The sequence below is a fragment of the Ornithodoros turicata genome, chromosome 9, assembly GCF_037126465.1.
Source record: "Ornithodoros turicata isolate Travis chromosome 9, ASM3712646v1, whole genome shotgun sequence".
In the NCBI taxonomy this organism is placed as follows: Eukaryota; Metazoa; Arthropoda; class Arachnida; order Ixodida; family Argasidae; genus Ornithodoros; species Ornithodoros turicata.
The window spans coordinates 11,962,347-11,990,201 of NC_088209.1; the positions used below are offsets into that span (position 1 = coordinate 11,962,347).

At 45.2% G+C, this 27,855-nt stretch overlaps 1 protein-coding gene across 5 annotated transcripts in view; it reads left to right on the forward strand.

The window, feature by feature from the left end:
- LOC135368106 (glycerophosphocholine phosphodiesterase GPCPD1-like) overlaps positions 1–27,855 on the forward strand; it is a 52,033-nt gene that overhangs the window by 10,553 nt on the left and 13,625 nt on the right. For 2 of the 5 annotated variants that reach the window (XM_064601187.1, XM_064601189.1), the window contains 9 exons: positions 11,975–12,155; positions 13,136–13,317; positions 13,401–13,558; positions 13,643–13,726; positions 15,908–16,018; positions 21,506–21,662; positions 23,531–23,666; positions 27,123–27,177; positions 27,244–27,336. In XM_064601187.1, the coding sequence (XP_064457257.1) occupies positions 11,975–12,155; positions 13,136–13,317; positions 13,401–13,558; positions 13,643–13,726; positions 15,908–16,018; positions 21,506–21,662; positions 23,531–23,666; positions 27,123–27,177; positions 27,244–27,336 (1,157 nt within the window). Of the gene's footprint in view, positions 1–4,874; positions 5,119–10,148; positions 10,282–10,969; positions 11,162–11,974; positions 12,156–13,135; positions 13,318–13,400; positions 13,559–13,642; positions 13,727–15,907; positions 16,019–21,505; positions 21,663–23,530; positions 23,667–27,122; positions 27,178–27,243; positions 27,337–27,855 lie in introns of those variants that run through there. The other 3 variants (XM_064601185.1, XM_064601186.1, XM_064601188.1) reach the window with 3 other exon arrangements.

A 27,855-nucleotide genomic window follows, 5' to 3' on the forward strand; every position in this document is an offset into this window, starting at 1 on the left:
CAATATACATCTATTGCTTGATTTACGGCAAGTGAAAGAGACGTTATTCCTCATTAAATAAAACACCCGACTTTTAAATTTTGCTTCGCACGCTTTCGGAACCTCTGTGTTACCGACTGCAACCTTCCGCGAAAAATCTTCCAGAAAGAAGCCCGTGTCGACACTTAGCGGTTCTTAGAGTAGTTAATTTGTTTCGATTTACATATTTCTTTTGCGCAGCTCCATTCGCTCGGTTGTCTTAAAGGGAGACTCCCGGACAATCCGAAACTATTATAATCGCTGTGTAAAGAATTCTTCCGAAATTAGAAATAAGTAGTTGGTTTGGTAGTCGGGCACTCGTTAGTTACCATAACAGCTGGGAAGCTCAAAACGAAACCGAAACTTACGACGGTTTCCTCTCCTACCTCCTGTACCATGCGTGACATCACCGGTAGTCTCGTATGGGCGACCGGCTGTTTTTCGGGCACGCACTTTGTAACTTCTTCGTGCCACATGGATGACCGGTCATCTGCTTCCTCAATTTCGTTCTAAAATATTCGCCAGCGATAAAAGCGAAACGTAAAAAAAAAAAAAAAATCCCGTACACGAAGAATGACGGCGAGGCCCAGTGTTGCCGCACTGCTTTTCCGTGGAAGAGCGCCTAATCACTCAAAGGAAATACTCCTTTTAGTGTTATCTGCGCCATTTGGGGATGAGAAATAGTATTCTCTAAAATATCATATGGTCCGGATGGATGTCGCACCGTTACCTCAACACGTTTTTGGTGCGGAGTCTCCCTTTTACCCCTTCGAGAGTGCTACAATAAAGGCCATCGCTGCCGAAGCAGCAGAGACCAAGCAAAGCAAATGCAGACTCAGTGTTCAACGTCCGCAGCCCATCACATAAATGACAACCGCTGGAAGCACAACTAAGGCAAAAGATCCTCATCGGTGTCCCGAAATTCCAAGGACCACTTTGTGGTAACTCAGTTGTCTCGCGACATAAACCCCTAATAGGCGATTTCAGATATTGCCCTTGTGCTCCGCACGGGGGCCCTCCGTCGCCCAAGTCACGCGCATCGCGCAATGCGTTGTGGGAAATGGTTTACATTCGTGCTCGTCTGCCTGTTGCTCGAAGGTGCGGGAGGTGAAGGAGAGAGAAAACCGAAACCGTTTGCGCTCTTCTTCTTCTGTCTGACTCATGAAAACTAAATCCCAAGGTGCAGCGGGGCTTTCGCAACACGGCGCTCTCTGGTGGGCCATCCATGCAATTTCTGAAATCGTCTATTATATCATACAGGGCATTTCACCTAAAGTGACAAAATAATTCTAACTGCTGGCGACGTACTCGCCGGAGGATTGTGAGACTTTCGGCAATTACCTTCTGGAAACGTTTGCCACCATTGAGGGAGGCTTTGGACAATTTGTAGTTGCGGGAAATTTATTTTTCTCTATTGAACTTTGAAAATTGCCGAGCGAACCTAACTTTTTTTCACAGAAATATGAAGTCCTCCGCAGATAACCGCAGACCCAACAAATACTATGCACAGTATAGCGACAGAAGTAGTCTAAAAGTGTTAGTAAAAATTTCGCTATAGCCCCGCCTTCCTGATTTTTTTGCGGAGAAGCGCGCGCGAAATGTGCGTCTAGAGGAGGAAGTGTCTCCGCCTTCATTTGTTTTGCTTTCTTGCGATAAGACGGTCGTCACCAGGTCCCCCAAGGTCGCCATTTTCCCATGTATTTGTTCCTATCCCGATGCGTGCAATACCGGAGGCCGCCCTTAGATACCCCATTGTTACCAGACGTTGGCTTGCGGGGATTGTAGCGCGCTAAAGATCCAGTTGAAGCACAATCCAAGCCAGGCGAAGTCACCGAAGGAGAAATGGACGACTGCAGCGCCTGCGGCGCCTGGTACGACAGGTACGCGATATGATGCACGCAGCCGTGCACTAGATCCTTCCGATCGCTCAACACGTTTAAAAACGGACCAAAAAGTGAAAAACGACACAGAAAGTTGTTATACGCGTTTTATTTGGACATATAAAGACTAGATTCGTTCGCAGAAACAACAAAAACATTTTGCCGCTAAACTTAGCGCGCTGAAGTGATCCGGAACGGCAACAGTGGTGTATCTAGTGGCGGCCTTCTTTGTTGCACGCTTTTCCGAGGTGAGTTTGGGGGACCTGGTCGTCACCAACATCAAGGTCAAAGCCGGGGAAAGAAAGGTAAAACAAGAGGCGGGAACACTTCCTTCTCTCTCCGCACCTTCTGCGCGCGCTGTTATGCGACAATAAAGCAGGCGGGGCCCCTCCCGAGACATATGGGGACGCCCGCACCTTTTTCCGAGCCACATTATTCCGACATAACCGCGAACTCCTTTCCGCGCAAAGGTCCAAAAACTGCGAAAACCGTACTCCTTGTGATTTCTGTCCGATACATGCTTGATTGCCTGTTTTGGTTGCGTTCGTTGATTGACGCCAAGCAGTAGACCTCTCCCTGTTTGTAAACAGATGACGTCAAAGTGTTCCACAGCGCCACCAATTTGGTAGAGTTGAACTACGCTCGAAGCTAGGGGCGAGCAAGGTCGCGCCCGAAAGCTGCGGTCTTGAGAGGATTAGGATGGTATATCTGAAAGGGACGCGACCTTCGGTCCTACTTTGCTTTCAATAGGAGGCAGCGAACAAGTGCCCATTCGAGGGACCCAGCCCTCCCCTTCCGATTTGTTTCGGTTTCATTCTGTCTACCAACGTCATGATGACGTTTCTCGGGTAGAGGTCTATTCAGCGTCGGCGTCGAGAATCGACTCATGGTGTGCTATAGCATGCCGCTGCGCGCCGTCTCCGTGACCCCCGTCATTCGGGGATTCAACAGTATAGTCAGTGACAACTTAAGTCCTACAATTGGGACAGCCCATTCATCCGTGGAAGGCTCCTGCGATTGGCTACCAGCCTTTGCACGACGTCCCCACTTCGCGATGTATAGTGCCGGCTCTCCCCCCCCCCCCCCCAAGTCCCCACTTGGTCGCGCCGCACTACTTTCGCACGCGCGAAGCGATTCTTGTGTGGGGGCGGGGTTAAGTTTATGACCTATGTTCCAGTGTTGTACGCGTTACCGAAATGTGGTATCGCGATACCGATACTCGTGACTTGAGTAAAAAGTATCGAAATACCGATATCGATAATTATTTTGTGTGTGAAGCAAGCGATTTTGGAAACAGAGTAGCAGGACTACACCGCTTCATCAGCGTGGACTCTATTTGCAATAAGTGTTCATCCATTTCTCCTTTCTCTCGCTAAAAGGAGTGCCTGGCCACTAAAAACGTCAACGCAGGCAGCAGCTGTAAGCTATTAGCCACGCATTTCCTGATAAAAGCAGTTTTATGGGAGATACGAGTTGGAAACGCCAAACCGGGTCGCGAACCGGTTCGGTGCCCCGAATCGGTTTGCGAACCGGTTCGATTTTTGGCGCAGCCGAACCGGAACTAAATCCAAGTAACACGAACCCGAACCGAACCCAACCCGTATGTTTTTGCGGTTCGACACCCTGAATAGCACGGACCTCGTTCTTATCTCGTGTGTTCTTATCTCTTCGTTCTTATCTCTCTTATGTCATGGCAGAAGTCACGGTGAAAATTGTTTGAAATTCGCCAGTTGAAATATAAGCGAATTAGTATTTTTAACAACGGCGAATTAGTCAATTAGTCGAGTACTTCATGTCACAGTTTATAAGAGAGTTTATACATCGTACGCTATCGTCTTTGTGTCTGCATGGGATAGCGTTGGTGAACATAGAGACCTTTCTGCAGGACCACCACGCTATCCATTACGTACGCAGAGGATTGTGTTCATTAACGTACGAAGCAAAATACAGCTGTACTGGTAGCTAAGACCGAAGCAAAAATTGTTCGAAAATATGACATTCCTGTGTCCATATGAACCACCATGTGTTTATTGGTAAAAACGCACACCGGCACTATATACAACATTAAAAACAACTGAAAGCTTGACGTTTCGGGAACAGTACTGCTTATCCACCATCAGAAACAAGTGGCTTGGGTGCTTGCTTATCTATGGTAGCTGTCCGGAAGAGGGCCAGGGTGTTTGTTGACAGAACTGCTTATCTTTTTGATGAACGATTATTCCAGTTGTTTACGTCCTCCCCGTCGTTCTTCACGCGATAAAATGTTAGGGTTATCTAGGTTAACTTTGTTGTTTGTCCGATTAGCCATATATGTGGTCACAGAGTTCAGGCGGTTTAGTGATTTTGTCGATTTAGTGATATCCCTTATATGGTCCTTCATTCTTGTGCTTGTTTTTCGTCCTGTTTCACTGACATAAACAGCTGGGCATTCTTCGCAAGATATCCGGTAAACAACTCCGCGTTCGTCGTCAAGGGATGTCTCGTCCTTTGGATGGCTCGAGGAGTTTTTAAGTGTCCTCTGTGGTTTGAAAGTTGTTTTTATACAGTCAAACTCCTTTATAGCGAACACCTTTTTAACGAAAATACCACTACAGCAAATTTTTTTGCGGTCCCACTGGAGCCCTATAGGTCCAATAATGGACATCCTTTTTAACGAAAATACCTTTACTGCGATTTTTTTTTTTTTTTTTTTTGCTGTCCCCTGAGTTTCGTTGTAAAGGAGTTTGACTGTATTCGATTGTGATAAAATTCGTCGTATACGGGTTCTGCAACCCCTTTTACATAGGGAACTGAAAAGTAGCAACTATCCTGGCGCTTACTGCGTTGCTTTTTTGTCTTCACGATTCATTCGGTGATAGGTGTCGTTGATGAAAGTATCGGGGCAGTAAAGTGTTCTTTATAATAGACCACCACGTATAGTATTGGTCGCCCCAAAATCGACCCTACCACGTGGTAAACGTGGCGCTGACCCGAAGAGTGCTCTTCTTCTGGGCGGCATAAAGTGTTACGTATTCCGATGAAAGCGACAATCTCCCTTCCCGGAACACGATCTGCGATATAGCCACGACCCACGTGGTAGTCGCGTGTCCGATGAAAGGACGAGTTGGATCGCGCGATTTATGTGACGATGCTGTCCCGTTATGCAAGGGCGCATTTCCCGTCAGCCGATTATTCGCTCGTGTGTGGAAAGCGGAAGGATATAGCAGGACCAGTGTCGGAGGTAACTCCTTACTGCGACTATAGGCTGCATTTATTTTCTTTTTTTTTTTTTTTTTCAGTAACTTCAAATTTCGCTGCTTGCTTTTCAACTCCAGTAAGTTCTTGACGAACTCGTTCCTTTTTTTTTTTTAAACCAACTTTCTCGTTTGTTCGTTTATTTGTTTATTTATTAGAGTTGCGTGGAATTCGAAGTTTCGGATATTTCGAAATATAAAGATTTCGATATTTCGAATAGTTCGAAATGTAAATTTCGTAAATGTAAATGTATTCGTAAAGGATCGGATATTCGATTTCCTCTTTTTTTTTTTTTTTTCTTTTTTCGAATATCATTGCTGTCGAGGCCTGCGCGCTGGAATTTATACGTTGCGGTAGTGTTTCGCGGTAATGAATTGTAAACCGCCGCATTTTAACTTTGTTACATTTCTTGCGCAGTAACTTTAACTGGTATAGCGGGTTTCTTTTTGTCGAGTAACGTCTCTGAGTAGGACTATAACATAAGAGCTGCAGTCACAGAGGCAGGAGAGAGTGTATATAGATCGCACTTTGAGAGTGAAGTATGCGTGAGATGGCGGACACACACCATGCACACGGGAAAGCGGATCCACGCGTTTTGTTAACGCCACTATCTTATACGTGGTTTGCTCCGAAAGCACGCTAATGGACGCTCTGGGTATTTCGTTTCCGACGAGTGTTTTCCCAAACATGATCAGTGCCATTATTAGCGACAGTCTGGTCGCTCTATGTTGCGACTACACTCTTAAAAAAAAAGGGTGTAGTTTAACTCCTTTTCCTTGCCACATATGTCACTCCCTTTTGGAGAGTACAATTACTATAAGGCAGCGTTCACACGGGGCAACTTTTTCTAGCAACTATGAGCAACTTTGGAGTTGCTGTTAGCCGGCAACCTCCAGCAACTCGAGTTGCTCCGAGTTGCTGCGAAACGCTCGCCGACCGAAAACTTGAGAAGTTGCTCGTGCACCGGCCAATCAGCGAGGGGAGCATTGCCACGTGACTCCCGGTTGCGCTGTGGATTTTGTTCGTGGATTCATGGGTTCAAATCCTGAAGGTGCATCTGAGAAATAACTTTTTATTTTTTTACAAACTTCACGTAAACATATCAGTTGCGATTTCTGGAAGGTAATAATGATCTATTGGGGCTATAAAACTGACTGAAATTTGATAAACAGCAGCTAAAGAAAAGATTCCACCAGTTCGATTCGAACCCACATTATCCGGTCGCCATAAGGTTGCTTGTGGGTGGAGCTACAGAGTTGCTGCGTGTGAACGCGGACTCGAAATTGCTCGAAAGACGTTGGTTTGAGTTGCTTCGAGTTGCTGGGAAAAGTTGTCCCGTGTGAACGCCGGCTAAAAAAAGGAGCTTCCTCATTCCCTCAGGGGAGTAGCATAACTCCTTTCTCCCTGCCGGCGAGTAACACAGGGTGTTCAAAATTAAGCTTTCACGAGCGCTACGCAAACATAGCGATGACAGGAAACCGGATGATAACTTTACGCTATACTTGTGTAAGAAACAGGTGTTGCTAGTTATGTAGCACCTGTTTTTTTACTCAAGGAACAGAAAAAATAGCACCAGTTTTCTTTTGTTCGCCTATTTATAAAGTGCTAGTGAAAGCTTAATTTTGAACACCCTGTATATTATACTCTCCAGTAAGGGGTTTGTAGCGTAACCCCACTCCCTATAGTGAGTGAGGAGACGATCCTTTTTTGAGAGTGATATATGTGGCAAGGAAAAGGAGTTAAACTACACCCTTTTTTTTTTTTAAAGTGTAGGGGTGCGCCCACACATAAGCCAGTCACAAATGTCTTCAGGTTTTGTTCTCGTCCTGAAGTGTAGTCACGATTTCAGCCCCGTGGGAATTTGCGCAAGAGCTCGCAGGAACGTTCCGGAAATGCAGGTTCAAAAGTGATACGTCGAAATGGGAAATAAAAACGAAAAGAGAAGACAAAAAAAAAACACTGTCACTGAACCCGCGATGAGGGAATCACAAACGTAACATGGGAACGGTTAGAAGTGACCTGAAGAAGTGCAGCCTCTTGCACGGAAGTTCTCGTTCAAATAAACCTTAGTTGTTTCTAACCGTTTTCATGTTACGTTTGTGATTCAAAAGTGACGCAGAATTTTAAGTAGTAAAACCGTTTTTGGACAAATTGCTCGTGTTAAAGGTGCGCTACAGTGGAAACGTTTTTTGGGATTGAGGGTGTACCCTGAGCCTGAGGTACAAGCACGGGGAACGGGCACAGTGTCACGACGAGCACGCACGATTTGATAAACAGAAGTGGGGAAGGGAAGGGGAGAGGGTGACAGAAGGTTAACATCGTGGATGTGACCAGTGGCGTATCTAGAGCTACCTGCGCCCATGGCAACACATGATGTCCTTGGGGATGCGTTTTCGTGTGGTCCGCACTAGGTTTCACACTACAACCTCTCTAATGGCGGGTGCTTTAGATCATTTATGAATGTGCCAGGTTGAGTACCCGACCTGGCACATTCACACCCGACCACATAATGGCGCCCCTGTTCACCTGGCGCCCATGGCACCTGTCCACACCTGCCACACCCTAGATACGCCACTGGATGTGACATACCATAGCGATAGTTCCCACAAGAATACGTGATGTTGAATCATCCGATATTTTGGGCAGTGGACGGGTGTCAGTAAACCGGGCCACGCAGTCGGCGCAATTGACTCCTCATGGCAATGCGAGCTTGAAGCACACAGGGAAGTATATAGGGGCGGTATGGGCCACTTGGAGTGCATGGGGTTAGAGTACCCACACTCTCCTTTGCTGCTGTGACTCTACCTGCGTTATGCCAAAGTGAAACTGTTTGTAACATGGCATTTTCGTCATATGGATTTTTTTTTTCTATAGATAAAATGACCGCGGATGTGTGGATACTCAATATATGCACGGTCGCGGTCGTGCACACGGTGGTACAGTGGTACTGTTCAAATGCAGTACCTATAGTCACTAAATAAGCTACGCTTCAGAGTAGCGACACTGAGCCGCCATGTTGTTTCGGATGACCTCCAGCCCCACCTCTATTTTGGCAGTAGAAATAGATGAAGGAAGAAGCAGTGGAAGAAGACGACACTTCGAAGAGCGCTAAATGGATGGCGCTGGAGGTCATCCGAAACAACATGGCGGCACAGTGTCGCTACTCTGAAGCGTAGCTTATTGAGTGACTCTAGCAGTACCGAATGCAATGTCACGCTCGAAATGCGGGTAGGAGCGTCGTCACGTGACATTTTAACGCGTTTTTTTTTTTCTTCTCTCCTATTGGGCGCGAGGACACGTGGTGGCGTCCCCTGTCGGAAACGCATCCCTGACGTGCTTTGGCAGCGTTATCTCCTGCGGTTTCTTTTCGCTGATCTGCTCTTCTAGCTTCGAATACGTGCCTTTGGACTGATTGATTTCTCGTGCGGTAAATCAGCTCGTTCGATATCGAATTAAGTTTTCTGAGAATATACCCGAGCTCCGTCATTCGCAGCATATGTCTCTATGAAGAGCGCAGAATTCTGCATCTTCCATGAACGCGAACTCTAATTCCTGGTGAAATCCTTGTCAACAATTAATGCACGACCACGATTTACTGTACGCGTTGTGGTCGTCGCCTTCTAAAAAACACGGTGCGTGTTGAGAATCTCTCCGCACACCGGAATATAAAAAGCTGTAGCTTAAATAGCAAACTAGTAGCAAATGCACTGTTGCGATGCAGTGATATGACACTCTAAAAAGTGAACGTCACCGCGTAGCACGCTGTGCTCCAACCATTGCCTCGAATGATAGGGTTATCCCTTCTGATCCGAAGAGAGAGGGAGGCGTACGCCTTTTTGTGACAATTATGATGCATCCATATTGACACAAAAAGGCGTACGCCCCCTCTCCCTTCGAATCAGAAGGGATAACCACATTATTCGTGGCAATGGCTGGCGTACAACGTGCTATGCGGTGAAGTTCAGTTCTTAGAGTGATGTGTCAGTTAATTGTGAATGTTGTCTGCATTGTTACAAAACCATAGAGCGTGCTGCTTTATAGTTAATTGCGGGTCGATTGTTTGTCTCTCAACTGCTGTATACACCGTTTTATTTTGCATATACAGATTTTTTTAAACGTTTAAGGAAGCTCATCGTGTGCTTATCAGAGAATATTTTTTCCACAGAAACAGTACAGGAATGAGTACTTTCCTGCACATTGTGCAGCGAGATCTAGGCGGAGTGCAGATATATCTATGAAGGAAAACTGAAGCGGTCTTCCAAAACTGCACCGAGGGTTTAAATTAGCTGACAAGTGTTTTTACCGTTACTAAACGTCTCATGGGCGTGCTTACCATTAGCGAGAAAATTGTTTCTTCGCTTTCTTTCTGTATTTTTATTCTTCATTCCTTTCACCATTGAGTGCCTATGCCAACTCGCGAACCTATTCGCAGCTCAAGCTACATATATGGATGAACCAGTCCAGAAGTAGGCTCGTCGAGTTGCAAAAACTGCTTATCGTGGCAAGAAAATGTTGAAATACGGGATCCGGACAACGAGCAGGATAAGAGATCCCCCTTGCATACGTCGAGGTAAGCAGGAGTGACGTGATCCTGCTTTCTTCGCAAAAACGACGGCAGCGCCCGTTTCTCCAGTGGTGGAGATCGCGCGCAATAGACTCCGTAAACCAAGGCGAGAAAAACATGACCCGCATTTAGGCACATAGCTTGTTGTCTACCTAACTAACGAACTTCCGGTGGCGCACGATGGCGCATTTATGCGTGCGAAATCTGCAGAAAAATTGCGGAAGCCATACTCCGCTTAAAAAATAAACGGAGCAAGGAAAACTTGGGCCTCCGTGCATCAGAATAGGGCAACATGGTGGACGTAGGAGAGTTGTGTTCAAGTACCGCTAGGGGAGCTATCGGTGCATAAATCGAAACGATGTCCCACATGGGTGCCCATCGGCAGTACCCCTAGCGGTGCCTGGGCATAACTCTCCTGAGACCGAAATGCACTACCATGCACTGTGATGACCGCCCTATTCTAATGCATGGAAGCCCATGTTTTCGCGCTCTGTTTATTTTTTTACGCTGAGTACGGCTTCCAGGATTTTTTTGTAGCTTTCGCACGCATAAATACGCCATCGTATGCCACCGGAAGTTCCTCGGGTAAGTAGACAACGAGTTACATGTAAAAATGCGGGTCACGTTTTTCTGCACACACCCTGTACCTTACTTGAAACACATTTAGTCAAATCCATTAAACTACGATGCAACAGAGTCAGTGTCGTAGTATACTTGTCGCCTCTCCGCTTTCGCGTCCCTTCTCAATCACTCCAGTCTAGTCCAGTGCCCTTTCGTCGGTTGTGTCAACTGACCCTAAGAGATTTGGGAGATATCAACAGCAGACCCAGGAAGAGGCTAGAATTTGTACGTCATCGACCTGAAAAGGATCTCTGCAAGAAAATATTTCCGTGTATAACGCGGTCCGTTGGATAATGCGCAGGACCTCTTCAGAGCACTTTTTACTGTGTAGCGCGCACGTTATACGCCGGAAAATACGGTACCTACCCCTACCTGCTCTGTGCCCGCGTCTTGACCGGCTGCTACCGAACTCGCAAATAGCTATCATTAGCGGAGATGACGGAGGGTGTTTTTATAAGCGGTGTACGACCGCTTCGTTTCGCAGTTTTCCTCATTTTAATGGCGCGTCTTCGGAGGAGCGCGTCGTCTGCGTCTGCCGAACTTTGCCTGCTGACGCAACGAGGTTCTGGAACTGGCATATATATTTTTACATCTGTAAGCGTTCCAGCGCGCGGTAGTTCTCATCGTGATGTAATACACCTGTACCCTTTGTGATGCAATTGTTTAGCAGAGGGGTCTAGACAGTTCTGCCTTTGTTTATACGCGTGCATAGTGGCAGAGGAAGAAGTTCCGATGTTTGGGATATAAGAGGAAGAAAAGACGCTCTCTGGATTTCTGGATACCTTGAGTTTGTGCTGGTGTCTGCGTAGCCGAATGGCCGCTACTGGTGAAAGCTTTCCGACAGGTAAATAGCGCCCTCCTTTGCGAGTCGCTGTCTGACTGCGATCGTTCTAACGTGCGTTGGAAGGACCTTGACTGCGATGGCGGTCTTCCGGTGTGGGACTATGACTGGGCGGGATCAGTTGTCCTTTTTCACGTACGCGTCGTATACTAGCGCCACGCTCGGAGCCCGTCAAAACAAATCCACGTGGGTGTCTACAAATGACCAAAACTGGTCCGGAGTGGGACCGACGAGCTGGTGCCATTCTTGCGGTCGTCCCCATAGTGCGCCATCTAGTGAAGACGGAGATAACCCTCTCCGGAGCCTCAAGGTCGTGCGCATGCGCATAGGCCGTTGTGAAAAGGGGTGCATTGAAACACTCAGTCAGGGATTTTGTCAGGATTTTCACCTTTGGGGGGGAAGTTCTGTAAGAGGGTGACAACCATATCTGCTTCAATTTGGGCCTTTTTGTCCTGTCTGGGAAGTATTTTTTGTGGGGTATTGAAAGATTGTGTGAAGGGGGTTGCTGGGGAAATCCCTGCATTCAGTGATGACAGAAATTAAGGTTGGTAAAGTAAATCCGCACCCCCCCTACCTAGAGACCTTGACCTTATAAGGTATTTTTAATTACTTTTCTCCGTTAATGAAACATACTGCACAAATATAACATCATCTCTTGAGGCAGGTCAGCGTTCAGACATATTCTGGAGGACTCTGTTTAGTTCATAAGTGATTCAAATATATTTTGAGAGACAGCTGTGCTCGTGGCTGCAAGTTTTATCCCGTAGGAAACCACACTAGTACTTATTGTAGTGGCTCGTTCTTCTTTATGTGCAGGTGTGAGCAGCATGCACAGCGAGAAAGAGTTGTCGCAGAGGGACATCATGAGGGAAGTGTGTCTTCGGGTGCAGGCTGATACCGTGCTGGGCGAAACTGTCCTCGTGTGCGGAAGCACCGCCGAACTTGGAGAGTGGCAAGTGGCTCGTGCTCGACCCATGCATCTGGAACACCCCACGACGTAAGCGTTGCACCTGTAACCAGAGCCTTCGCGAGGCGAGTTTGCACCCGGGGCAGGGCAAGTCTGAAGCGCTCCCCCCTCCCTCAGTCAGAAGCCTCGTAAACAAAGAAAAGAAAAGGCCTATTTTCACTGCTGAGACCGGAAATTCAAATTCTCTTCATTCCTACTTTATAAATTATTATGTCCAACCAAACTGCCAGGGCTTGCCGTTCGGCGCCCTCTCTGGTGAGGGCGCCCGGGGCGGCTGCCCCTATCGCACTCCCCTCGCTACGGCTCTGCCTGTAGCGTTTCCGTTTCAGGTTTCAGCAGACTGAGAAACAGTTGTCATAACAACTTTATTAGGAGATGATGAATGGAGAAACAGTTGTGATGCTATAAACAGAATGTACAGGAAATGATGCATTTCCTGTGAACTCAGAAAAAGGAGAGGAAGGATCTAGTGCAGCTGCCGTCAGACTTAACCGTAACGTGTGGATGCACAGCCTTCGCTGACGACAGGACTGTGGAGTGTTGGCTGCTGAGTTTATAAATAGGTCGCAGCACGTGGGCAGTCCAGCTCGTATCAGCTAACCTCTCCTTTTTTGGCCCACGACGAAATACTTGCCTTAGTTGCCCAAGTCTCAGGCATGTCTCGGACACTGTCTCAGACCCTGAGGCTGACACTTAGCAGCGTTGGTGTCTGCGCAGTGCGCCTGGTAACGTGCGTCACTGTAACGTACTGGTACACACACACTGCACAGCACTGGTACAGTGACGGACAAAGGTCTACGGAACACGCTTCGGCACATTCCTCCCTCAGAGTGACAAGCTGGCAGCGAATGGTAGCATGTGGACTTGCAAACGGGTGTCTGGGTTGTCTACCGAGTTTCTGTTAGTCCGTACAGTCCCATTCACTGCTAGCGTGCTACAGTGAGGAAGGATTGCGTTTCAGCATGCTCCGTAAACTTGTGTCCAGCACTGTACCTCCTTTGTTTCCTCAGGAAAATCTGGACATTGAACGTGATGGCACCACTTCTAAGTACAGTGGAGTTCCGTTACCTGATAGGAGTCATCCTCGACTGCGGCAGAGTAATAGTGCGTCGGTGGGAGAGTGTCATCCACCCACGGACGATATGTCCAAACGTGGACAAGAATGCATCTATCGACATTTTTGCAAACTATGGTAAGGATAGGGCTTGCCACTGCAGGCCTCAGACATACCCCCTATAGTAGTACCTTTGTCCCATCTTCTTATCTCCTTTCCAGATGGTGAAGAGAAGGTCGAATCTGGCTGGCTCACCTCTGAAACTGCGGTTCAGTTTAAGTTTTTCGGAAAGGCCGTTGTCCTGTGGAAGAAGAAATACCGAAGTGTTCCCCTCTCCTTTCGCATCACGCCGATCGATATAGCCCACAGGTGTTCCGAGGTGGGCGTTCAAACTCAGTTTCTGCCATGCTCTTTGTGCGTAATTTTGCATCATAATTTTTTATTTTTTTAAAATTTTCTTCAGGCACTGGTGGTCTCCGAAGACAGTGAGCAGCAAAGCAACATTTCAGACTTCGAATGTGTAAAGTGGCCCATCATTGAAATAGCGGTACGAAGTCCTGTTTTGCATCGGTCTGATCGGAGGAATAAAGCGTGAACTGCAGGGCCCGAAAAGCGTCCGAATTCTTTCCGAACCGAAATTCGGGACTGGACTTTTTTCGGAGTACGGAATTCCGTGCCGAATTCGGCCCAATCTGGCCAAGCCAGATTTCTCCTCCTCCAAAATGGGAAGTGACGCCAACCGAAAAAGTAGCAAGCATCCAATGGCTATCCAGCCGGAAGGAGAACCATAGCAACAATGACGTAGCAATCGGGTTTACTGTTGCCGTGTGTGCGACTTCTACCCCTATGAATACAGGGATTATCTCATTGACCTGGATGGTTGAAAGGCAATGTTCCCCAAGGCCAGAAGTCTTCGACCAAAATTCGGGGTGCATTTCGGTAGCACGCGGTAATGCACAGAAAAAAGTTTGGTCCCGATTTCGGTTCGGACAGTTTTCGGACAGTTTTTTGTGCCATGCAGTTCACCCTTAACTTCCTGTGCCAATAGGTGATTTTAAAAAGATGCACGTGCCACCAAGCGCATGGCGCAGATTAGCATGGGAACTTTAAGGGACACTGCTCTGTCATCTGTTTGAGTTATGGTTTACCCCCGGTGACACTGCCGCTGCAGACACCGGGAATATTGTTGTTGTTCTACCGGCGCTTTTGACTTATTTCGCAGAAGTAGAGGCTGCGAATAATGATATTGGTGAGCCTAGGCTTTATATTACAAGATATGTCTTATCATCCACGTTGGGTTACCCAATTACCATATTTGTTCACCTTTGCGAAAAATACCACCGTTACGGGAGTCTCGAGAACTTGTCATCGACATGGGGAGCGTCAAAAAAATTTCAGCTTCCCGAGTTGCTTCAGTAAATTATGGAAAACTGCTGTTTCCTGTGTACTGTCACATCCCAATTCCACCATATTACGGTAGAATCTCGATCCCATTAAAGGGACGGTTGCATCCGTAAACCGATACTATTACGTACGGCATCAGGCGACAATCTATCTCGGAACTTTTTTTCAACTGAAAAGTGCTTGCGTATTAAATAAACAAATTTTGAAGATCAGCATTGCCTCAACAGTTACAGGGGCTCCGGCGGCGTGACTTCGCTGAGGAGCGAGAGGGCAGCACTCTGAAGACAACGAGCCGTCCAAGTGCCTCATAACACTATGATATGTCTGCGCACCCGTAGTATTCCTTAGGAGGTATAAAATGGCACTGTAGTTCCAAAATCGACCCGAACGGATATGACCGTCCCTTTGAATATGTACAGCACTTTTTTGTGGTTTTGACGCACCCACAGACTCGGTGGGGCCTCTCGAGTAGAGTGGATGCGGACAACATTGACAGTATCCGTGTATGTGCGGCGACAACCGCGCTAGTTGCAATAGGTACATTCGCTGAGATATCGAGTAGACTTACAGATCCTCCACCATTGTGTTCGTAGGAAAAGAATCCGCGCGGCGAGACTATCATGCATAATGTAAAAACCCCGAGACTAGGGAACACGAAGGGACAGACACAACACGTGTCTGTCCCTTTGTGTTCCCTAGTCTCGGGGTTTTTACATTATGTATCATCTTCACCAGCTCGCTTGCTTCCTAGCCATTTTTTTCATTGAGACTATCACGCCACAAACATTTTTACGTTTGAGTATACAAACTCTCTCTGGAACGTTATTCCATCTACAGTTGTCCAACACTAGCAGTGCAGTGGGTAGCATGTTCGGACACCGTTTTCGATGCACTGCGTGCTCCGAATTACGGCTCACCCTAGGGGCCGTGGGAAGGTGCATGAACATTTATTTGCAGATATCGGCCTGTACGGCGGAGCGGTGCCATTTTATTTGCATTTTATCTGTGCAGATTTCAGAACGTTACATTCTCATCCGCTAACCAAGGTGTTGCGCGAATGACCACGTGGATTCCGCAAATATTTCCACATCCGCACACACCTGTAGTCGTAAGAGCACATAAAAACTTGAAGTAGTTATAAACAGCTCGTAAGGGCTTGTGACGGCTCGTAGGGGCGCAGATAGGTACTTATAAGGGCTCTCCATGGATATTGGAGTAAAACCTAGTTACAATTTTTAAATCTCAAGGTGCAGGTCTTCACCATGCTCTTCGTTGCATTTGTCCGCTGCAGTCGAATCTGATCATTCATTCTTTATTATACCAGGTAATGAAGGAAGAAGGGTATGAATTCAGGCAACAGGAACAGTTTGGCCATCTCTACAGTGAAGATGAATTTGTTGTCTGTCAGAGCCAGGTCATGAGAGCTGAATCTATTGTAAGTATTTAACCACTTGCGTTGCATATTATCTAGGTTGCATTTGTAAACTCTTTTTTGCCTTTGTGCCATTAAACACATCAATCAATCAATCAATCAATCTTTTTTGGGGGCCTGATTCCGGATGAGTGAATGTATGCATTTGCCGATTTTAAGGAAATGCTCCCATTTCGTTGATCTCGTGAATGTCAACCAAGATTTGTGACCTCTTTGCTAAATTACTTTACTGGATACATAGTGCATTTTGCATGCACGTCTCACCACTCCCCTGAAAAGTAGTTGAACTACTAGTTAAACTACTTCATTGCAAAGTAGTTATAGTTAATGAATAGTCCAATTTGTTGAAGCACAAAATTGCGCCTTGCCGTTTCAAACTTGTTTCTTGTGTACGTACCTAACCGCGTAGACGCTGACAACCATAAGATCGACATAGGAGAAATTATTATGCAGGACACTATTACGAAGTACCGTGTTTAATTTGAGCACCACTATTTTGGTAATGGAAGTGATGAAAAGCATGATTTACGCAGCCACAGTTCCGCACGCAGTTACCTACTCAACACCTTTCAGCAACTGGGTTCTGCTTACCGCATGATTTTACCAGTGATGGCCGGTACTTAACTACATGTAGTTAAACTACTATTTAAACTACCTGATTGTAGTTAAAAAGTAGTTATCAACTACTTGACGATGGCAACTACTAGTTAAACTATGTTTTAAGTAGTTAACTCCGGTAGTTAGGTTACGGTAGTTACTATGGTAGTTAGGCACCAAATACTTCCGACTTTGCCGCAGGCATTACAGCACAGTTGCGATTCCCACTTTTACCTTGAGCTACTTGTTTGATGAGAACGAAGGTGCAGAGCAATTGTGTCGTGCATATGTACTAAATCTTCACTGAAGCCTCATTTGCTGTGAAAAAATTCTGCAACTTAGTTTATCACGTAAGCACAGAAAGAATCCTGCCACAAGTGTTGTATCTGGCGATCGTACCAATGGCTTGAGCCAAAGCTTATCGTTGCTTGTGATTCATATTTAGGTGTCCAAGAACACTACAAGAGATTGGTGTTGATGGACAACGTTAATTAGTTATAGATGTAGTTAAAATACATTGCAGTAGTTAAAGAAGTAGCTTTAACCACTCCCCTGAAAAGTAGTTGACCTACTAGTTAAACTACTCCATTGCAAAGTAGTTATAGTTAAACTACTGTAGAAGTAGTTAGTGGCCATCACTGATTTGTACCATGCCCTCATTGGGAAGCGCTGTGGCGACTTCCAGCAGCATCTAGCATCATTATAGAAGTGTTGTGGTACTGCTATCTTTTACCGATAGGATGAAATAGGATGAATGGGATGAAATAAATGAATGAAATATATGAATGACAGAGGGTGTTTTACCTACCGGCCATCGCCCATTGCCTGGTTGGCACTTGTACATTTCAGTGATATTGTCATATCGACTCTGTCAATATCAGCCCGTGACCGGTATACTAAAATTTTGGGAGTATCGCATGGTTTGAAAATCAGGCAGGTAATGTTCCCACGTAATTTGCATGCACCCAACTTTTTAGATTTTGTTTTTTTTAGGGGAGGGAAAAAAGTGCGCTAATTACTCAGTGAATGTGTGAAATGCGTCGAAAATGAATGCATTGTCGTATGTCGCAGTGCATTTCCTATCATCCCAGTGTTTCCAGTCATTCCAAACCTCCATTTATAAATCCCTCACTTTGTGACCGATTTTGAGAAGTGCCGGCCCTTCATAAATCGAGGGGTGGCTGTGATATGCATATTGTCCTCTGTTAAGGGCATATAAAGCAGTACGTACATTACATTTGAAGTCACTGAGTTACTCATTTTCTGGCAGTTTGTTTTGATAATTAAGGTTGCGCGGAAGAGAGAAAACGTCCAATGTTTATTGAATTTTCATCACATTTTGTCATGTGAATTTACCTATCAGCCATTTCATACATGCTCAGCTTGAAATTGATTTTTTCTTTTTTTCATAATGCTGGGTAGTAGGAATTGCAAATTGCTGTGTAGTAGGAAACAAAAAGCATTTTACGCATCCAGTATGAATTTTAGCTTAATTCTGCGAAACACGCAAGCTTATTTGAGCCTATTGGTCAGCAATCCCATTGCTGCACGTTGTGTTGGAGGAAATCTTACTTTTGGAGCACTTTCCTCACATTCGTCCACTAAAGTTCATGTAAAGCTGCAACATTTACACAAAGTGAATGTGACATGGGCTTCGTTTTCCTCTCTGAAATGTGCTATCAAAGGTACGATTTTGGGAGAGGGTTAACACTCCTCAAAACACACACACACGCTACTTCTCTCTGGCTTTGCTGGTGTCTAAAATATGATATGTCATCATTTCTATGTGCCAAACCAAACCAAAACAAGCCAGGCTAATCTCTTGAATTTTCCTGACCCCTAAGAATAAAAAAGAAATTAAAAAATTTAAGGAAGCAACTTAATAAATGAGTACAATTTATTTTCAGTACTGATTTTTAGAAGCATTTGTAACTTATGAAGTTACCCCTGAAAGTAGTCATCTTCTCTAAAATTTACGTGCACTTTTTATTTTTTTGTGTGCAAATTTAAAGTTCCCCAAAATATATGAACCAATGACAGAACAATACGAGAACGAAATATGTACCAAATTTCACCTAGGATGCTGAGGCAACTTATGTCCGCGGTTTATTGCAATGTTACGCTGCATTGCCTCACAAAGTGTTAGTTCTCCGTTGTGAGCGGAAATAATAATCCAGCCTTCGTGAGTCCTGCGGGAATGGCGATATCCCGCGATTCGAGCTCCTTGTAAGTTGGGATCCCCCAACCGACAAGTATGGGTTCAAGCACGCTGCGACGCAGATCGGCCAACGTAGGACTTGCAGAATAGCTATTGAGCACCCATTGTACCTGCGCAATGCGATAACGGGAATGATGGGAGACAGAGCAATTTCACGAGGACCCAGATACCAGCAGAGTATGGACCTCCTAACCGCAGCCCTCTGAGTCAGAAGGGCTCAAAAGAAAGACTACTGCAATGGGTTACTACTAGAGCCTGAAGTTGTAGGGTTTAACCCAATTTTTACCCAGCAAATTGCCCTCACTGGGACCTCTGTAGGAATGCACACTAATACCTCTGTCAGACGGGTATATATACGGCCTGTAAGTTTACGGCATTAAGAAATGGCCGTAAGTTACATGCAAAGATGCATGCATGTAAGATGCATCAGAAAAACACAGAAAAAAAAAGACAGAACATTACGTCGCATAAAAAACATTTTATTTTCAATTGAATTAAATGTGCGAAATCCTGCTTATGACACTTGGTGCTTGGGCAGTTTCGATAGAAGCTGTAAACTGTCTTGTGGGAACATTGTTGCCCTTCTATCTCAGTTTTGTCGCAAAGGCCATATTGCTGTCTGTCTGGCAAGAAGATGAGGACAGTATGTGCGCCTGTCTGACAGGGATATAACTTGTTTGGCAGCAAATGCAGTTACATCACCATTTGTACCGAGCCAGTTCAGTTAGCTCGAGTAACTGAGCCCAATTTCTCACCGAATTTAGCGTACTGGAAGTTTTTTCCACCTGAATTTGCATGAATTTAGTAGGGGTGTGCGAACCCGAATATTTTAAGTCGAATCGAATATCGAATCGAATGGGGGGAAAATTCCGAATACCGAATCGAATATCGAATATTCGTGCAAAATTTACAATATGTGACTTTCGCACTAAAAGTTTCCATTTTGTGGCCCATGGCTTTAGTGTAATTTTTCTGGCATTAACTGTCACAAGAGACATGCACTCCGATGCACGATGTCAACAAAACAAAGTTTGGATAACGTTATCTTAAACTAAACACCGCCCCGCCTGTGTTGGTCCTGCAGCAAGGGCAATTTCGTAAAGCAGGCTTCACCTCATGCACGGAAGCATCAGGTGAAGCCCACTTTCGGGTTGTGTCGTTTATATTCGTGGAATAGCCGAATATTCGAAAAATCGAATATTGGATATTCGATTCGCGAATCGAATAGTTCGAGCGTTTGATATTCGATTCGAATTCGAGAAATCGAATATTCGCACACCCCTAGAATTTAGAGCACATGTTTATTTCCCCAATTTTTACTCTCCGAATTTAGAAAAAATATTTCCTGAAAACTTCAGGCTCTACTTGCCGCCCAGTTGTGATACCCTTTGTTAACTTTTCCCCGGAACTTCAAGGCGGGAAGACCCGTAGGACGCCTGGTGTAGGGTCGACGTACTGCGGTACTGCGAATTATTTTCTCATCCTGGCTCCCCGTCACAAATTTGTTAACTATTGAGCCCATGAATTCAACCGCTTCCCACATTCCCCAACCACTGTGGCGTGTCTCCTTTGCACTGTACGTCTGCACAGGATTCACGAATTCGGTACCGCCATGGTTGTAGTGACGTCGCTGTGTGTTTTCTGTATTGAGAAGCATTCCTGCAGCAACAGGACGGCACAAACGAGGCAGTGAAAATACACTGCGTCCACATTGTGACTTTGCTTGTGATCTGCGCATTTACGAGGGCATTCTGCATGTGCAACAACACAGTTGGATGATCTGGGAAACATGGTACCTCCAGTACTCTGGTGACTCCCAGCACCTGCTTTGACTGTCGAGTTCTCTCAGTCTTTTAACACGCAGCTTTCCTCAATTTGTTGTTTCAGGCTGGTTGTAGGGATATCTGACGGTAAGTCCTTCCTCCCACTAACGTTGGACAGCAAACGAGACTGACACCCCCGGGCACCCGACGCCGACCACACCAAACCAGCCAGTGTTGCCCCCACGCACCGGTCCCCAAGTACCACCCTCCATTACAGTACGACCCTTCCCCGCTCTTCTTCGGAAGACATTGCACAGAGATTCCTGCCAGATGAATTGGGTCTGGCCCAAGGCATTGGAGGTGATCCTCTGGAGTATTACAGCACGACTTGCTCCTTTGGTCTTCGGTTGGATATCATCCGAGCAACCCCGCAACAAAGAAGGCGACGTCTGGATTGCATTGTAATTTTCACAAAGTTTTGATTGCAGTGCAGACTTCTCTTCAGGGGTTGTTTGTTCCTCTGTGGCTCTCATTTTGCGACACGACTTTTTCATTCTGAAACAGGCACATACACTGTTGTAATGTCTGTCTTGAAAGCATTATCATCGGGTGGACCGTTTGCTAATGTGTGCAAGGCATGCCAGTTTCCTTTTTTACATTTCTGCTTTCAAGCAGTAGGCCTTTGCGACAGTGTGTAGAGTGCATCTGCGAATGTACGCTCAGTATCGATAACCAAAATTGTTTTCTCTATAAGAGCCTAATAAAAACAGGCTGACCACATTGACATTGGGACGCTGTCTTTGTGTGGTGGGCTGCACTGCACGGTGCTTGCCTTACTATGGAGGGTGTTTGCCTTACTATACAGTATTGCCTTACTTGTGTCATTATGTTGCCGTTTCCGTCTTCCATCAGGCATATATGGTGGACTACTACATCCACAAGGTGGACGAAACCATACCCGAGCACATCGGGTTCAGTTACATCTTGCCAGGAAACCTTACTGAAGCTGCAGGCACATTCACGGTGCCCATAACGGGAAACAGGCATCAACCGGTTGGCCAGTTGAAAGGTGCGTGCGAAAATACTGTGACGGCACGTACAGCTCCAGTCAACCTTATACCTCTGTCAGACGGGCACATATACGGCCCTTAAAGTTACGGCACTAAGGAATGGCCGTAAGTTACATACGGCCCCAAGCTCTGGGCAGCTGCCAGACGGTATCCGTGAAGGCATTTTGTCGATGATGTCCAAGTCGATAAACAAGTCTGTGAACGTTGAATGTAATGTAGCGAAATCATGTTTTTTCTTACTGAAAGTACACGAAAACAACGTTTTGTTGGTATTTTCAAAATACAACAGCAAACTATATTTGCTTTTAAGTGCTTTGGATATTTTTTTGAGTGGCGTCTGACTTTTTGGATGCAGACGACACGGTGCAATGCCGTGTGCAGTGGTTCGAGGGTGTAACTACAAACGTAGCACTTGTACAGGTGGGATAAAAAGTGAAGCAAATTGCAAAAACGCCAGAAAAAGACGAAAAAAAAAAGATGACAACATTACGTCGGGTAAAAAGCATTTTATTTCAAATTGAATTAGCATATCGAATATAAAGCACTATCGAATATAATGTGCTAAATCCTGTTTATGGTATGCTTGGTGACGAGGCTTGGGCAGTTTCGATGGAACGCCGTGAACGGTCTTGCGGGAACGCCGTTGCCCTTCTACCTCAGTTTTGTCCCAAAGGCCTTATTGCTGACCGTCTGGCAGGAAGTTAATGACAGTATGCATTTACGGCCGTGACCGTTAAGGCCGTATATGTGCCCGTCTGACAGAGGTATTAATAATAACACTGGAAAAAATTCGGTCTCGTTTCCAAACGCGGTAACCGTCACCCTGGAGGCACTGGGAGAATGTTAAATGAACAAAATCCTTGCGTTACACTAACAGAATAATTTTTTTTTTTTTCAACTAAAATTTCCTCGTGTCCCCAAGGCTTGCTGTAATCTCACTCAGGAACGAGATAACATTTTTTTTTTCTGTGTTATTATTCAGGTTGACGGGAGCTGTACTATTGCTCCAAATGTGACATTTTATGCCAAATGAGATTTCCTGCGTCATCCCGATCAAAATTTGTGTGCCAGACTGCTCAGTAACGAGCAGCTAAGAAGATTGCAGGCAGCAGTGGTAGAACACTAGAAAAAGCGAGGCTTTGTTGCACCGGGAAATTCGTGTGAAGTGCTTCTAGCCCACCGTTTTTTCTTATGTGTGTATATTTTTTTTCATGCTGGCAAAGGTAGACACTGTAACCAAGCTCCAGCACAGACTGAAGGGAAACAAATGTGCTGAAAACAACCGGCTTCACGCATAATCCCGCGTTATTTTATTTAAAACGGCAATTGCAACACAGCGGTGACCATGTGGACACATGTCCCCTGGAATGCAAATGGCCACGTTTCAGGTTATGCCAATCCAAGCAAAGGCATGACAGTATAGCTGCCAAAGCATGTACTCCAAAAATGAATATTTGGGCGCTCCAACGTGCATTTTTGGGGTAGCATCACTGAACAAGTTGTAAGTTGTAACTCAGTTTTATTTCGGTGCAGGCGTGCTGGCCTCATTTGGCTCTTGGAATTTTCACTGTCGTTTATGTGGAAGCACCACCCTCTGTGTAGACAAACTTCACTAGACCTGTGCTTCAGAACTGACTAACTGTAGTCTTTAAATCAGTTTTTGCCTGGTTTTAACCCCAGAACAAGGCCCTGTGTGCCCATAGGCATAAATTTGTTTGCCCCGCTCCCTTGAAACATTGACCGCCAAGGGATTTGGAATGCACCAAAAAGTAATAAGTGCTAACAAACGCTGTTAAATGTGAGCAAAAATGAATTAAAATGTTATGAACACAATGCAGTTTCTACAGTGATGCACGCCTTATTCTAGTGTCGTACCTGGTCGTGAAGCCCCTAAATGGGTACAGCTGTTCCTGCCGGCAAACATTCACTCGCTTCTGGAAGAAGACCAATCGCACACTTGACGTTGGACATCGTGGAGCTGGCAATGCCAGAAGGACGGATAAGTGAGTGCTCCGGGACAATTTTCATGGTTGGGCAGACCATTTGGTCAGCATGCAGTGGTATCTGGTGTTCTGTTTCACTTGTGCAACCACCTTCCAAAGCTTGTAGTGGCAACCCTTAGTATAAGGCGACTTGTAACGGGGACTCCAAGGCCCTGTTTCATTCTCAAAGCTGTCCGCCAGGAGCTACTAAATGAAATATTTTCTCTGTGCAGTATGGTGTCACTGCGCAATCAGACTCACAAAAACACACTTGGAAAGTAGCCATTTATTAGCCAGCCCTTCGCAGTGACATCCGCAAGTCCCTTTTCCATTAGACCCACTGAAGCTGCGCCGGTCAACGTTAGAAATTACACGACTGCCAGGGGGATAGGTTGACATCACGACGTACCCTCCTTCTTTTTCTCCTATGCACTACACTCGAACACCTTTACAACGAAACTCAGGGGACCGCGAAAGAAATTTATAGTAAAGGTCACTTTGTTAATGGGGCACAAAACGGGTTGACGAACATTCTCCCATTCTTATTTATTTAATTATTTATTTCAGAATACCTCCAAAGGTCCCTTGGGGACATTACATGGGGGAGTGGGTTACAATATTAAACAGCATCACGAGTATTATGTAATCACATTTAGTACAGAAAAATAGCGAAAAATTGTGAAAATACAACGCCGTGATAATGTGAGATAATAATATGACATACAACGAAGTTTATGCATGAAGAAACAACAACATCATAAGCTACAATGAAAAATGGATTATGTGATATACGTTAATAGTATGTTAAAAAGTACTGTACGCAAGCAAAACACTTAGAGAGGTAATCGAATAATAACTATGAGAACAGAACAGAGATTATTATGCTCCATGAAAGAATGTACGTAGCTCACGATATCCAAATATAAAATTATTTTGCTTCTAGCGAGCATCCTTAACACGAAACAATGCCATTCAAAGAGCATAATCCGCGTGAGCTTCTCCTTATCCTTGGAACCGGGTCACGTCGCCATGTTCGAAAACGTATAGCAACACCGAATTCTAGGCGCTAGAGGTGTGGAAGATTTCACTCCCCTAGCCAGTGACGGACCCCACTAAGACAAGCTGCAGCTCGCGAAGGAACCAGTTGCAGGAACATCACGGAGCAATATAGCACTGAAAACATAGTGCGCATATGTAATAGAATATTGAGGGTTTTTGGTACGGTGTGAACTGGCTATCTTGGATTTCACAAGTGGGAATATGTTTGAAATTGACCTCACTTCTCGATATTACAACTAAATTAAATGTATAAGCGCCCTGTATTTTGAATGGTTGATGATGCGCGACGTCAAAATGATGCGTCTTTATTGTCGCCAGGACGTCGCAGGGCGGGGCATGAGGGCGAAAGAGTGCAGCGAATATTCGGTCGGTTTGGAGCCATTATTTACTTTCTTGCGACAGTTTCTTCCAAACGTTCACCGTCGGCAACGTATCACGATGCACTTAAAAAAGTGTGCCTCGTATACTTGTTTATTGCTCCTTTAAAGAAGTCGTCCACCATGTCCTATAGGGCTCGGACGCGACTGTGAAAAAAAATGTGTTTTTGGTGGTATCTTCGTTAAAAAGGCGTTCACTCTGAAGAAATGTAACTGTATTTCCAGGAGTGGAAGATTTCTTAGAGACTGGAGGCGTCACCTGCACTTGACGTTCTTTTGCAGGGGCTCATTTTATTTGTTGCAGAACGTGCTGCAGCCAAAAACAAACAATACACTAATAACGATGTACAACAAATTATTTGAGGCCACCTCAGTGTTCCTTTTCAGCAGCAATGAGAGGTGACACGTAACGTGGCTCGAAATTCCACCTCATCTGTGATGCTGTCCACCAGGAGTCGCCACGCAAAATATTCTCGCTCTGCGGTGTATGATAGGTGCACAATCAAATTTTCCCAAACACTAAGAGACAGCCGACACGATCCCTGCGTGACGTGGAAAAGGCCCCGTGCCTTTTTTCTTTGTTCCTTTCTTCTCAGCTTGCGCCCTGCTCATGCATGCTTGAGCTGTGCCGTGTCGTACGCCACGAGTGTACGCCACGAGTCACGTGCTCGGTGACCACTCTACGTGATGACGGACCGTGAAAATAAAGTGTTTCCCGTCTCAAGCAGCCATTGTCTCCTTGCCATGGAAAATCGCGGAATTTGCGAGGGCCGTAGTTATCCTACACAGTGTCTGGGCAAAAATGTGGATCTGAAATTTGAAAATGTATCCCATGACGAGCTAAGGTTAGCAAGTTAAATTTATCGAAGATCCTTTTATTGTTGTAACTAGTTATGTGTCTGTCATAAAGAACTGGGATGAAGTACTGAATATTTTTAACAACTGTAGAATATTTTAACAGCCAGTTTGAGGCCAAAAGTCATTGTATAAATGCATTGGTGCAAAATTTGGTGGCAGTGGTACCAGAGTGGTAGTGCCATCTTGCAGCTGAAATTGGTCCAGAGGCTGGGAGTTGGCATTTGATTTGGATGTAGAGTTCAGATCTGTATACACAACAATGAAAATGAGTATAAAATTTACATTTTGGGCTTCATACGTGCCCCGAGTATAAGTAACAACATATAAAATTGACATTTCGGGGTTCATACGTGCCACATGTAGAAGTAACAACGTATAAAATTGACATTTCGGGGGTTCATACATTCCCCGAGTAAAAGTAACATCTTGCACCTGTTTGGACAACATCCCTCATAAGTAGACCCTGAAGTTTTCGGGTTTTATTATTTTCCAAATTCGGGGGCTGAAAATCAGGTCAATAACTTAATGTAAAAAATGCATGCAAATTCGGGTGTAAAAATTATCATCAGACTGAATTCGGGGAGAAATCAGGTTTTATTGCAGCTTAAACATTCGTTCTAGCGCTCATCCAGAGTGTCAGAAGTATCAGAAGTAGAGGTCAACCATGTATTTTGTGAAAAATTAGTATGTCTTTACCTTCAGGTGCATAGCTTAGGTGCAGTTTTGCGGGTAGAAATCGGGTTTAACCCAAAACAGGTGGACCTTGATTCGGGGTGCAAATTCGGGGAAAAACGGGTTTAACCCTAAAACTTCAGGGTCTACTCATAAGTCAGCAGTGTGGCAGTTGTGATTGGTATCCAATGTTATCCTATATAGTGTTCCTGTTGGCATTGTAATCTGCAGCTCAAGTAACGACCATCAGCAGGTGACAATCCCTAGCACCAAATGTGCAATATTGCATGCTATAGATTGCCAGTGTTGCACAGCAGATAAGGGAAGATACTAATCTTCTCTTAGACGGCGCGAAATGGATTGATCAGGAATACATGTTCTTTTCTCAGTAGGTCTGAGATATTTAGTTACATACATACTTTGTGACATTTAGTTATGTACATATTTTGCGACGTAGGTTTTGACTATTTCATGGCTTCATGTACCTTGATTGCTATAACTTCTCTTACAGGGTCGAAAATGTGCTAGAGAATACGATTGCCTCTTTCAATTATGCTGCACGACACGTAAGTTTGGAATGACTAGCTGTGAGTGTTGCCTGCATACACTGTGTGTGCTCTATTTGACTCAAGGGTGCCGACATGGTGGAGCTTGACGTGCAACTTTCAAGGGACAAAGTTCCTGTCATTTACCATGACTACTACATATGCATTCATATGAAGAAGGTAAACATGGCTCTCGTTGTTTATGGCTCTCATTGCTTGATTGACTTGCCTTGATTATACACTTAAAGGTGTACAGTTGAGCCTCGTTAATATGACATTCATTAATACGGCATCCCTTCTTTATGTCCTTTTTTCTCATGAACTGTTCCCTCCCAATGGCCTCTGCTTGTAACTCGTGCTGGTTGATATGACATTTCATTTATATGACAATGACCGTATATCTTTTTTTCACCGTAACTGGGGTTGAACACATGTGCTTTACCCTTGTTACTCTGACTGTTGGTCACTGAACCAGCGGTACTCCTGACCTGTAACGACCAAAATTCTCTTTTGCGGTAACTCATGATGCCCTTATCTGATGTGCTTAAAAGAGCACTGTTCTTGACAGTATGGTCATAGTGACCTACTGCAGTCGTACGGCATTTATCAATCATGTCAGAAGCGCAAACGAACAGAGCTGATTGCCAGAATGAAGAAGCGGATATGCATCAGATTGAGAATTGCACTAAGCAAACATAT